At 60.1% G+C, this 10,969-nt stretch overlaps 1 protein-coding gene across 2 annotated transcripts; it reads right to left on the minus strand.

Moving 5' to 3' along the window:
* Positions 1–461: 461 nt before the first annotated feature.
* Positions 462–9,365, minus strand: DACT3 (dishevelled binding antagonist of beta catenin 3). Of its 2 annotated transcripts, XM_054710682.1 has the most exons (5): positions 9,347–9,365; positions 8,893–9,073; positions 3,983–4,079; positions 3,663–3,815; positions 462–2,701 (listed from the first exon to the last, which is right to left on the minus strand). In XM_054710682.1, the coding sequence occupies exons 2-5, from the start codon at positions 8,986–8,988 to the stop codon at positions 1,305–1,307; spliced, it is 1,743 nt and encodes a 580-aa protein (XP_054566657.1). In that variant the 5' UTR covers positions 8,989–9,073; positions 9,347–9,365; the 3' UTR covers positions 462–1,304. The 2 variants fall into 2 exon arrangements, with proteins under 2 accessions (XP_054566657.1, XP_054566656.1); XM_054710681.1 differs by lacking the exon at positions 9,347–9,365 and having other exon boundaries at positions 8,893–9,141.
* Positions 9,366–10,969: the final 1,604 nt, after the last annotated feature.

Here is a 10,969-nt window from a genome sequence, read left to right on the forward strand (position 1 = left end):
ACCTATATTGCTTCTGCTTTTATGAAACCATCTTTATGGCCAAACAAAACTCCATCAAAGGGCCGAAACCGGTTTAGCTCAGTGGATAGAGCATCGGCCTGCAGACTCAAGGGTCCCAGGTTCGATTCCGGTCAAGGGCATGTACCTTGGTTGCGGGCACATCCCCAGTAGGGGGTGTGCAGGAGGCGGCTGATCGATGTTTCTAACTCTCTATCCCTCTCTCTTCCTCTCTGTAAAAAATCAATAAAATATATTTTAAAAAAACTCCATCAAAGGCCAGACGCATTGAGGTAAAATAGCCAGTGGTAGGAAAATGATGTTGAGACCAACCTGGCATCTGCCATCTGGTTCTGGGCGCGGCCACAGCCAAAGCAAACAGTAATTGCTTAATAAATGTCAGTCCAAAGGAAAAGCATTTCTCCCATTTTAACACAGAAGTGGAGTCCGCCACATATGTAACATTGTACATTTATTTACAAAGAGGTTAGAGAAACACACAGAATCTGGCCCCCCTGTGCACCGGGGGGGTCACCATCGTCATAATAAATACAGTAATTTTTAAAAAGAAAAAAAATACTGGATTGGAACAGCTGAGGGTCATCCTGAGCTCCCCCCACTCCCTCTCACCAGGGAGGGGAGTCACAAGATAGAAGCCATCTTCCTTCCCCTCTTCTACTTGTCAATCCTCCATAAGTGTCCATGGATGGAGATGAAAGAGTTCTTTCCAGGTGTTATCAACTCCTATTTGACCCTCAAAACCCCGAAGTCAGCGCTCCTTGCCTTCCCAGGGCACTCTGCAGGCACCATCTGGGTCAGACAGAGTCTCCAACCATGTGCCAAGGGGAAATGCTAGGGGTCCAGAGACATGGATGGGGGGCATTTTGTGTATGAGGGGGTCCATATCTGGGCATGGAAAGGAGGAATAAGAGGGCTCAGTGAGAGAAGTGAAGGGCATCAAACAGACTAAGTGTCTAAACTAAATGGGGAAATTCAAACTGAATTCCCCCTTCAGCATACCATCGTCCACCCACAGTACAGAAGGAGGTGAAGTTGAGAGGGAACGTCCTGGCCCGCGGGCTGCAGAACCGGGCTGTCAGCTGTGGGTCAAACAGGGCTCCTCCCCCATTCCTCCCGATGGTGGAGGGGAGCCTTTTCCACCGGGACCACAGTGGAGGGGGCAGGAGGGTGGGTCTTTGGAAGCCGAGAAAACGGTGGTCTTTGGAAGGGAGGTGCTGGAGGGTCGGTGACGGGGAGTGTGGTGGTGCAGAGGCTATGAAGGGGGGAGCACAAGCAGACCCCCAAACTCATACTGTCGTCATGACCTTGAGAGAACCCGAACGGAAGCGCAGTATCTTCTTCTTGAGCGCGTGGGAGGCCTTGATCTTCACAAAGACTTTGGCGGGGCCCGCGGGCGCCCCTCCGCCCGCACCGCCCGCGGGCCCCGAAGCTGCGGTGGCGGCCACCAGCTGCTGCGGCCACACGAGGCCCCCGCTGCCGTCCGAGTCGCTGGAGGCGGAGCTGAAGGCGGGCGACTCCCCGTCGCTGGCACTGGACTCGCTCTCCCCGTAGCCGCCGCCGCCGCCGCCCGCGGGACCCCGGCGTCCCAGGGGCCCCGGGCGCCCCGCCGAGCACTCCGAGTCGCTGCCCGCGCAGCCGTAGAGCAACCGGCGCTGAGGCGCGGACGGGGAAGGGCCGGGACCGGGGCCCCGGGCGGCGGGGGCGCGCGGTCGGCCGCGCCGCCCGTCGGCTGCGTCGATCTCGGCCGTGGAGCGCCAGCGGCGGCAGGACCCCGCGGCCTGCGCGGCCAGCGTGGGTGCCGGGCCCCGGCGAGGCCTCGGCGGCCGCGGCTCCTCGCGCTCCGCGGTGGGGTACTTGGGGGGCCCCGGAGGAGCCGCGGCGGCGCGGCCCAGCAGGCTGGTCTCGGACTGGGAGCGCGCGGCCTTGCGGGCCCGCGGCGAGCCCCTGCGGCCCGAGGCCTCCGTCATGCGTCCGCGGCGGCCCGCGGCCCGGGGGCGCTCCCGGGGTGGGGACTGCTCCACGCTGCGGCCCCGGGTCAGCGGCGGCGCTTTGCGGCGGGCCGCGCGGCCGGGGAGGCCCCGGGTGGCCGCCTGCGCGCCGGGGATGTACTGCGCCTTCACCAGGCGGCCCTCCGCCGGGCTGTCGGGGGGCGAGGGGACGGCGGGCGACGCGGCGGGCTCGGGCGCCGCCTCCGACTCCCACGGCGAGGCCCAGGTGCGGCCCAAGGCGGCGGGACTCGCGGGACGACCCCCCGCGCGCTCCACGGGGGGCTCGGGCGCGGGCCGCGCGCCTCCGGGGGGCGGGGACGCGTCGGGTGGCCGCTGGCGCACGCTGTTCTGGCGCCGCGGGCCCCCGTCCGCGCCCCCGGGACTCGTCCGGGGCTGGCCCGCCCCCCGGCGGCGGCGCCTGCGCAGGAGCGCCGAGATGTAGCCGTCCAGGGGCCGCCCCGCGCCCGGTACGTCGGGCGAGTCCGCCGCAGGACGGCCGCAGGGCCGCGGGCTGCGCAGCGCCACGGCGTGCAGCGGGCTGGGCGTCAGGAAGGGCCCCGCGCGGGCCCGCCGCTCCGCTGAGGAGCAGGCCTCCGAGCCCCCAGACCCCGCTGCCGTCGGGTAGGGGGCCGAGAAGGACCGCGGTACTGGTGCCCGAGCTCCCGCCGCCTCGGGAGCGCTGGGGCTGGCGTCTCCTGGTGGAGGAAGCAACATTTAAAAGGAAGAGTGGGAGAGGCTCTCAAAGCCCCTTCCCAACGCGCCTAGGAGGGGCATTTCCCCACTATTGTCCCACTCCCATTAAAAAGAAAGGAAAGGAAGAAAAAAAAAAAAAAAAACTAAGGAAGGGAAAGGGGAGGGGAAGGAACCCTGCTCTCACCCCTTCCCTTGTTTCAGGTTCACAGCAGCCTGCACGGCCCCTCCTCCGCCTCTCTGACCTCCATCTCTAACCCTCTCCCCCACAGTTACAGGTCTCCGGCCAGAGTGACCTCCGGGTGCAGAGGCCAGCCACACTGCCTCAGGGCCGGCAATGCTCCTCCCCCAGGATACCTGATTGGTCCACTCCCTCACTTCATGGTGCCACTCAAATGTCACAGTCTCCGCAGTGCCCTCTCTGAGCATATTTTGTAAAATTGCAATTCTTTCCCCAATTCAAAGGGACATGCCCGAGTCCCCTTCCCCGATTTTCTTTTCGTTGTGCTTGTCAGTATCTAATACCCTATGTAGTGCTCTTATTTATCTTGTATGTTACCTGTGTCACCCTGGAATGTCAGGGTTATGAGGACGGGCTGTTTTCATTGCTGTGCCCCTCACCCCCAGGGCAGTGCTAGGATAGCACCTAGTCAGGGCTCAGGAACTGGTATGAATGAGTAACAGCAGATCCTGATTACTGAGAGGCTCCCGGTGCCCAGTCCAGTGCCGTAAGGCAGAGGCTCACTGAATACCCAAAGCTTCCCTAGGAGGAAGGTGCTGTCATTAATCCCATTTAAACAGATGGAGAAACTGAGGCCCAGAGAGAAGGGACATGCTCAACACCACACGAAAGGGAGTGTCGCAGCCAGAATCCGAACTCAGGTTGGTTTGACTCAGAAGTGTGCTCAAGACCATCTTCTCACTGTCATTCCCCTGGCCGTCAGGGCCCCACCCCCCCCACCTTACCTAGGGACTTGGGCCTCTCACTGGCATAGATGCCCCGGGGTTCCGAGGGACCCAGGCGTCCATAGGAGCCAGATCCAGAGAAGCCACTGTCCCCACAGAAGGTCGAGGGTGGTGAGTCGGGACCTCCTGTGGAGCTGGGGTCTTCATAGAAGCCTGCATTGGGGAGAAAGGGAGAGACGAAAAGGGGGTTTGGCTGGGGAAACCAGCGGGTGGAGAAAGGAGGACACCAAGCAACAGAGACAGGGGAGCCGGAGAGATGGGGGACAGTGGAAGACATTGGGGCGTCCCAGGCTGACCCTGCTCCCTTTACCCATGCTCACCTGAGCTGCGCCCACTTTCCTGTCCCAGGCCCCCAGACTCCAGGCTCAGGTCTCCCAGCTGCTGGCCCAGGTCCCAGATGAGTCCGGGCAAGGCCTCCTGAGGGCATGGCAAGAGCAGGGTGGTCAGAAGGCACCCCCGAGGCCTCTGCCTGTTCCAGTCCCCTATTCCAGGAGTTCACGGGTGGAATTCCACCTTGACAATGAGGCTCTGACTTCAAAAGGGTAAAAGCAGGACCTGAGTCCCAGGATCCCCTTCAAAGACCTCTGCCCCTGTACCCATTAGAAAGTCCTTCTGGCTAACTCCAGTCCTCACGGCAGCCACCTCACTCCCCTTTAGGTGTGAAGAGGCCTCCTAAGGTCCCATCCCTCCCCCTGCCTTCTTCCATCTGTGCTCAGGGCCCCTTAACCCCTATTAGAATGTGCTTCCTTGAGTCTAACTTCAATCCTTCTTGCTTTAGAGGCTCTTCATTGTTAAAAGGTGGTGTCCAGGACCTAGCAGATCAGATCCCCTAGCCATTGGTCTGCCGTCTCCCACCCTTGACCTTTTCTTCTCAGATGCTCTCCTCCTCTCCTACTGCCCCTTCCCCGCCCATAGGAAGTTCCTTTGCAAGTGTTCCTGAGTCCCTTCTGGTGCAGACTGACCCTCTCCCTCACGGGGATAAAACTGGCGGGCTGGGACTCCTATGTTCTGCTCCTCGCTTCAGAAAGCACCCCCATGCCTAATGGCAAGGCCTTCCTGGCCTCAGTGGCTCCTTTGCCCCCGGGGCCACCACGTCTGCCTCCTGCTCCTGCTCCATCCCCACCCAGAAGCCCCCAGTGCCCACCCCCTGCTCCTCATCCCCATAAGGAAGGTCTGTGGAGGCTCCCGGCTCCTTGTGGCTGCAGGAAGAGACCACTTCCTATCAGGTGTGAAGAAATGACGGAGAAAACGCTTGGAGGGGAGTGTGACAGGGACTGCGGGTGAGGGCAGGGGCTGAACCGGCACTGGTGGGGTCTCTAAGACACTAGAACTTAACACCATTTTGGGAAATGGGGCCGGAGCCAGGAAGAGTCCCACAGGGGTCTGGGTGAGGCCAGGGGTGGCAGCGGCGGAGCTGACGGTTGACCCTCAGACAAAAGCGGCTTGTCTGGACGGCGGGAGGGAGGGGAGGAGGGAGGGGGGGCGGGGAGGGCAGGCGCCCAGCGCTGCCTATTTAAGGCAGCGAGACCGGCCAGCTCTCTGGTAGACACCCCCTCCCCCCTGCTTCCCACTCCGGTGACTGCTCTCCCGGGCCCCATCCCCCCTGATCAGGAGCCCCCCGTCTGGGCTGGTTTATGGCCAGGAAGGCAACAAGACGGTGCACTCTGGGCCCCATCTCTGGGTGTGCAGAGGTGCTCAGGGGGGCGCCATCTTTGAGCAAAACCCAGGGAAGCAGGCGAGCTGTGCGGCGTCAGGGGTGGCTAGAAAACAAATCACAGTTGCCCACGTACCCTGTGTCACGGCCCCCACGAATCGCCCCCTCGCTCACTGCACTAGCCACCCTGGCCTCGCTGTTCCCTGAACGTGGCTGGCACGTCCCCACCTCAGTAGGCTGTGTCCCCCGCACCTCCTTCTGCCTCGTTCCCTTGCTTCATTCAGAAACTTTGCTCACCCCATCCCTTCTCCCACCCTCTCTCCAAAATAGCTCCCCTTCATGCTGCACCCCGGGTGTCCTGCCTTTTTCCCTTCATCGCGGTAATGCCCTCCCGGCTTGGAGTCGTAGATCAGGTTGGCATTTGTTTAGCAGAGTCTTAACTGTTTTGCTCACTTCGGCACCTTCCCAACCTCCAGTGCCCAGGCTAGTGCCTGGCACAAAGCAGGTGCTCAGGAAAGTTTCCACGGAGGAATGAGTGTGTGCAGCAGAATGCTATCCAACAGTTAACAGGGGAGGAAGCCATTTCTCCATAGAACCACCAGCGAGATGAGGGCCTCGAGTGGAGAAAGGAAAGGGCAGGGTGTGGAGTGTGAGGGTGGGTCAGCGTCACCTGGAGAGCACGTTAAAACCTGAATCGCGGGATCCCTCCAGAACTTCTGAGTCCAGGGAGGAGCCCCCCAAATAGCATTTCTAACAGGTCCCCAGGTGAGGCTCTAGTCCAGTGGGCCACATTGTGAAAACCACTGGCATCGTCTCTGGGACCTCACCCAAGACCCTGGAATTTGTACAAAAGCAAAGCAAAACTTGGTATTTTGGGTATGTAAACCATCTCTGCCAGAAGATGCATCAAAGGAGGGCTGGAGGGACTCCCAGGGTGGCACAGAGGTGATGTCAGGGGAGAGGATGCATTTAGGGAGTCAAGTGGGGGGTAAGGGTCCGGGCTGGGAGAATGAAGTGGCTGAGGGGGCATAGCTTGGGTCCCAGTTCCCAGGATTCAGATTCAGCCCTGGCGCTTCCCGGCTGTGTGACCCTGAGCAGGTTGCTTCACCTCTCTGGGCCTTGGTCTCCTCACCTGTAACAGGGCATCCTTCAACTCCCTCTCTTATGGGGTTGCTGTGAGAATTCAGTGAGTTACAACAGCAGTTCCTGCTAAGCACTTAAGAAATGCTAGCTTCGATGATTACATGAACGCTCTGAATTTCCAACAAGGAAACTATAAAATCATGTTTACTTGTGTAATTAAAAATAAATGTTGGTAAGTTCGTCAGGTCTAATTTCAATGCTGCCACTGTCGGGAAGGCAGGAGTTAGGGGGACAGAAAGGAGAGGCCTCCTCTTTGTGCCTGGACCCCCCCCCCCCCCAACTCGCCCTCCCTCAGTCTATTCTAAGTCTGACCTCATTCTTTCCAGCTGCAAAGGCATGAATCTTTAAAAGACCAGAAGGTCTTTGGTCTGAATCTGGCTCCCCATTTGCCCACAATGCCTAGTGGGCTTGAGGGTGCCAAGCTCCAGCAGGTTTACCATGAGCGTGGTGAGGGCTCCTGGAGACCTGACCCCTTTGCCCAAACTTTTTTCAGGCCTTTGTTCCTCCCCTAGTCTGTGTCCAACTCCCTTGATCTCTGTTAGGAAGTCCTTCTGCAAGTCTAACTTAAGTCCTTGCTGGAAGGGGACCTTCTTCCTTGGTGGGAGAGAACAGAGACCCCCCTCCCCCCCAGGATTCTTGCCTGTTCTCTCTGCCATACCCTGTTCCTGCATCCTCATCACTATTATTAGGAACGAATGACGTCTGGCTTCAGTGTTCTTGCTTCAAAGGGACTGGGAGGGGTAAGTAGTAAGACAGAGGCTCAGGAATGAGTAGAAACCTCCACCGCCTCTTCAGAAGGACCCAGGAACCCCTAACACCAGAGGGATTTATATTTAGCGCTTCTCTGCTCCTCTCGGCGGGGCTGTCTCCCTCCCGCTGCCTGCTGCCGCCTCCTCCCTGACGCTGGGACAGAGCTTTGCCTGGAGACTCTGTGTGTGAGTGTGTGTGTGTGTGTGTGTGTGTGTGTGTGTGTGTGTGTGGGTGGGTGGGGGAGAGGTCTCTCTACTACCACCTCATGATGGGGGGCGCTGAGAGGCAGAGATGGGGAAAGTGAGGGGAGACTGAGGCAGAGAGAGGGAGAGGCTGAGGGACAGCGAGGGACGCGGCTTGCCCATCCCCATGCCTCCCCCTCTCCTTGTAGAGGTGGGAGGCGCCTCCCCAGGCCCGGCCTGCCGGGGGTGGGGTGGAGGAGCTGGTGAAGGCCCCCACAATGTGTCTCTAACTTTGGGAGGGGGTGGGGCCTCCCACAGCTGTTTCTGTTTCCAGAGAAGAATGTGCAGGGTCCCACTCCCGGCCGGGGAGGGGCTGCGCGTGCAGCCTGGGAGTCTGGCTGCAGTCCCCTCCCCAGTCCCCATCTGGGGTGGGGGCAGTCGAGGTCAGCAGCAGGGAGAGCCCCCTCCCCCGCCACCTCGGCTCAGGTTTCCCCAAACGGGAAGCTCTGACCACCCACAGGCTTGGGGATGGGATCTGCACGGGGGGCTGGGGTCTGGGGCCTGGCGGGCTGGGGGAGGGGAAGAGAGAGACAGGGACGGGGACCTGGGGCAGGAAGAGGGTGCAGAAGGGAAGAGCGGAGCGATAGAAGCACACAGCAGGTCAGATGTGGCGGTGAGCAGGGAGAGTGCGAGGAACCCAGGAAGCGGTCGGGAGAATCAAGAAATGAGGGGAGGGAGAGTGGAGGATGGCCAGAGTGCAGACTTCTGCCTCATCTTCCCCCATGAAAGCACCCAGGGCCCCGAAGTCAGACCCCCATGCCACCTCAACCTGCCTCCTCTTGGGCTAACCAGGGTTGGGACCAGGCAGGAAAGGAGGGAGAGGGGCACAGGAGGGTCAAGATCACCGTGGGGGCCTCGGGGACTGTGAGCTTCCCTCTGGGGACCCTAAGATTCCCTCCCCCTAATCAGACCCCCCCCCCCTCTCCGGAGATCTCCAAGCACACCCTGACTTAGGGAAGATGGAGCCCTGGCAGCCGGGCCCCAGAGTGGGGCATGTTTGGAGCCCGGTTGTGTGACCTTGGGTGAGTCGTTTGCCCTCTCCCAGCCTCAGTTTCTTCCTCTGTAAAATGGGGACTATCACCTCTTATCATCCAAGCTGCAAAAAGACAACGCATGCCCAATCCTGGTCCCCAGGCTTGACACATACTTGGCGCCCAAAAACATTTCCTTTGGGGAAGGGGTGCAAGGGATGGGGCCTGTGCATCTCTATAGGCTCCAGCAGGGGTGATGCAGTCCCTCCTTCCTCAGTTTGGGGGTGGGGAGGCCACATCCCGCCCGCCCGCCGCCCAGATTCCAGGGTCTGCAGCCCCACCCCCTACCCTTCACCCCTTCCCCCTCCCCCACCGGGATGGGTATATGAGCATCTAACCTAGACAGACAGACAGACAGACAGACAGACACAGATGGTTGCGGAGGGAGGGACGGACAGGCGACCCCTCACCAGCTGCTCCTCCAGGGCCGCCGCGGCCCGGCGCGCCGCCGCTGCATCTTCGTCCTCGTCGGCGTCCTCCTCGTCCTCGGCCTCGGCGCCCCCCATTCCGGGCTGGGCCAGCCGCAGCGCCTGCTGCACGCGGTACTCCTGCCTCTCCCGTAGCCAGTGCAACTCGCAGAGCCCGGCCAGGCTGCCCTCCAGCCAGCCCCGCAGCCGGCCCCGCTCGGGGCTCACCGGGAACGAGAAGGCCCGGATCATGGCTGCGGCCCCCCGCCCCAGCCCAGCCGGGCCCCGCGGCCACCCCTCTGCGGGTCCCACCTCCCCGCCCCAACAGCCCGCCTGCCTGCCCGCCCGCCTGCTGGCCCGGCTGTCACCGTCTCATCTGCATAGGCGCCCGCCCATTGGGCCGCCCACCCGCGCCTTATCTGCATGGCCACGCCCCCGGCCACACAGCAACCGTTACCTATTGCTCCGCCGCTCACGCGCCGCCCCACTCCCTCCACGCGACGCATGCTCGCAGCTTCGCAGCTGCCTACTTGCTGTGCTCTCTGGTGGCCTCGCCACGCCCCCCCACGCTAGCCTGCCATTGGTCCGGGACCACGCCCCCCCACGCGTCACAATGAAACAAGCCCGCCCTTACTCCAATATCATTGGTCCCTGCTTCTCCGGCCCCGCGGCGGGGTCTGGCTACCATTGGACGGTCGGCAGCAGGGAAAGAGGTGTTCTATAAATAGAGAACGGGTCCAAGTGACAGTGGGGCAGATGTTCCTTTCCCCTCAACTCCTCGCAACCTTCAGCTTCTGAGGCTGAACAGGAGGAGGGAAAGGGTTAAAGAATCGAGCCCTGATTTTGCCCCCTCTTCCACGAAGCCTTCCCAGACATTCGGCTGTAAAACTAGAAGGCCAGTCTAGCTAAGATCAAGAAACTCCCATAAAATTATACTTCTGAGTGGGGTGGGCATCATCTGCATGCGGCCAGCTGAGCAGATCCAGGAGCTTAGTGTTCATGTTCTGCTGTTACTGTCTTGAAATTCTTAGTTTTTGAACAAGGGGCCCCGCGTTTTCATGTCACATTGGGCCTCGCAAATTAGGTAGCTAGTCTTGCTTCTAAGAGTCTCAGGTCGGTGATATCCCAAATTGTGGAATCCTAAGCACCTGGGTGGAGACGCTATGATTCGGGCAGGACAGAATCTAAGCGTCTTTTGTCTCCCAGATGCTGCGAGGCTCTGCGCTCACCATTCTACGATTCCAGGGGCCTTTGTTCTACGTTCTAAGAGGCTTTGTTCTCAGCTGCTAAGATGCTGTGTTCTCAACCTTCTGTGACCCTAAGAGTCGGAGCCTGACATTTGTTTCCCCGTTCCTCCTCCCTCTCCAGGCTCCGAGAGCGGGGCTGGCGCCCCCAGGCGGCCAGCCTGTGTCACTGCGCCGAGTGTGCGTCCCTACAACCTTCAAGGAGATCTAGCTCCAATGTTCATAACCATTTTTCAGACAGTCCTGGACTTCTTAAAAGCCAGGGACCAGCCCTGCCCAGTTTGGCTCAATAGATAGAGCGTCGACCCACGAACTGAAGGGTCTCTGGTTGGGTCCCGGTGAAGGGCATGTTTCACGGTTGCAGGCTCGATCTCCGGAGGCAACCAATTGATAGGAGACACATGGATGTTTCTCTCTGTGTGTCCCTCCCCTTCCCTTCCACTCTCTCTAAAAATCAATTAAAGAAATCCTTGGGCCCTCACCGGTTTGGCTCAGTGGATAGAGCGTCGGCCTGTGGACTGAAGGGTCCCAGGTTCGTTTCCGGTCAAGGGCTTGTACCTCGGTTGCAGGCACATCTGTTGGAGAGTGGGAATGTTTGAGCATGCTTCCAGAGAGGCCGTGGACTATGCCCCAGATAGAGTTGTCAGTGCTGACACCGGGCCAGGCCTTGAGATATAGTCTCATGGCCCCTTCCCAGCACGTAGCCTTCTTTCACAGAACATTGTCAACTTTCTGGAGAACAGGATGACCCTGTGAATAACATGGTCGTCATTGGCATGATCCTGACGTTGCTTGGGAAAAACTGTTTTGTCTTGGGTCACTTGTTCTGCAAAAAC

This window comes from Eptesicus fuscus, chromosome 21 (genome assembly GCF_027574615.1).
Source record: "Eptesicus fuscus isolate TK198812 chromosome 21, DD_ASM_mEF_20220401, whole genome shotgun sequence".
Lineage (NCBI taxonomy): Eukaryota > Metazoa > Chordata > Mammalia > Chiroptera > Vespertilionidae > Eptesicus > Eptesicus fuscus.

Bases quoted from the DNA above. Each gene is read 5' to 3' on its own strand.
- DACT3 (XM_054710681.1), bottom strand. From the start codon at position 9,141: ATGATCCGGGCCTTCTCGTTCCCGGTGAGCCCCGAGCGGGGCCGGCTG. The intron at 3,816-3,982 runs GTGAGCATGGGT...TCCCCAATGCAG, and splicing joins GGAAAGTGGGCGCAGCTCAG to GCTTCTATGAAGACCCCAGC. The intron at 2,702-3,662 runs GTAAGGTGGGGG...TTCCTCCACCAG, and splicing joins TGAGAGGCCCAAGTCCCTAG to GAGACGCCAGCCCCAGCGCT.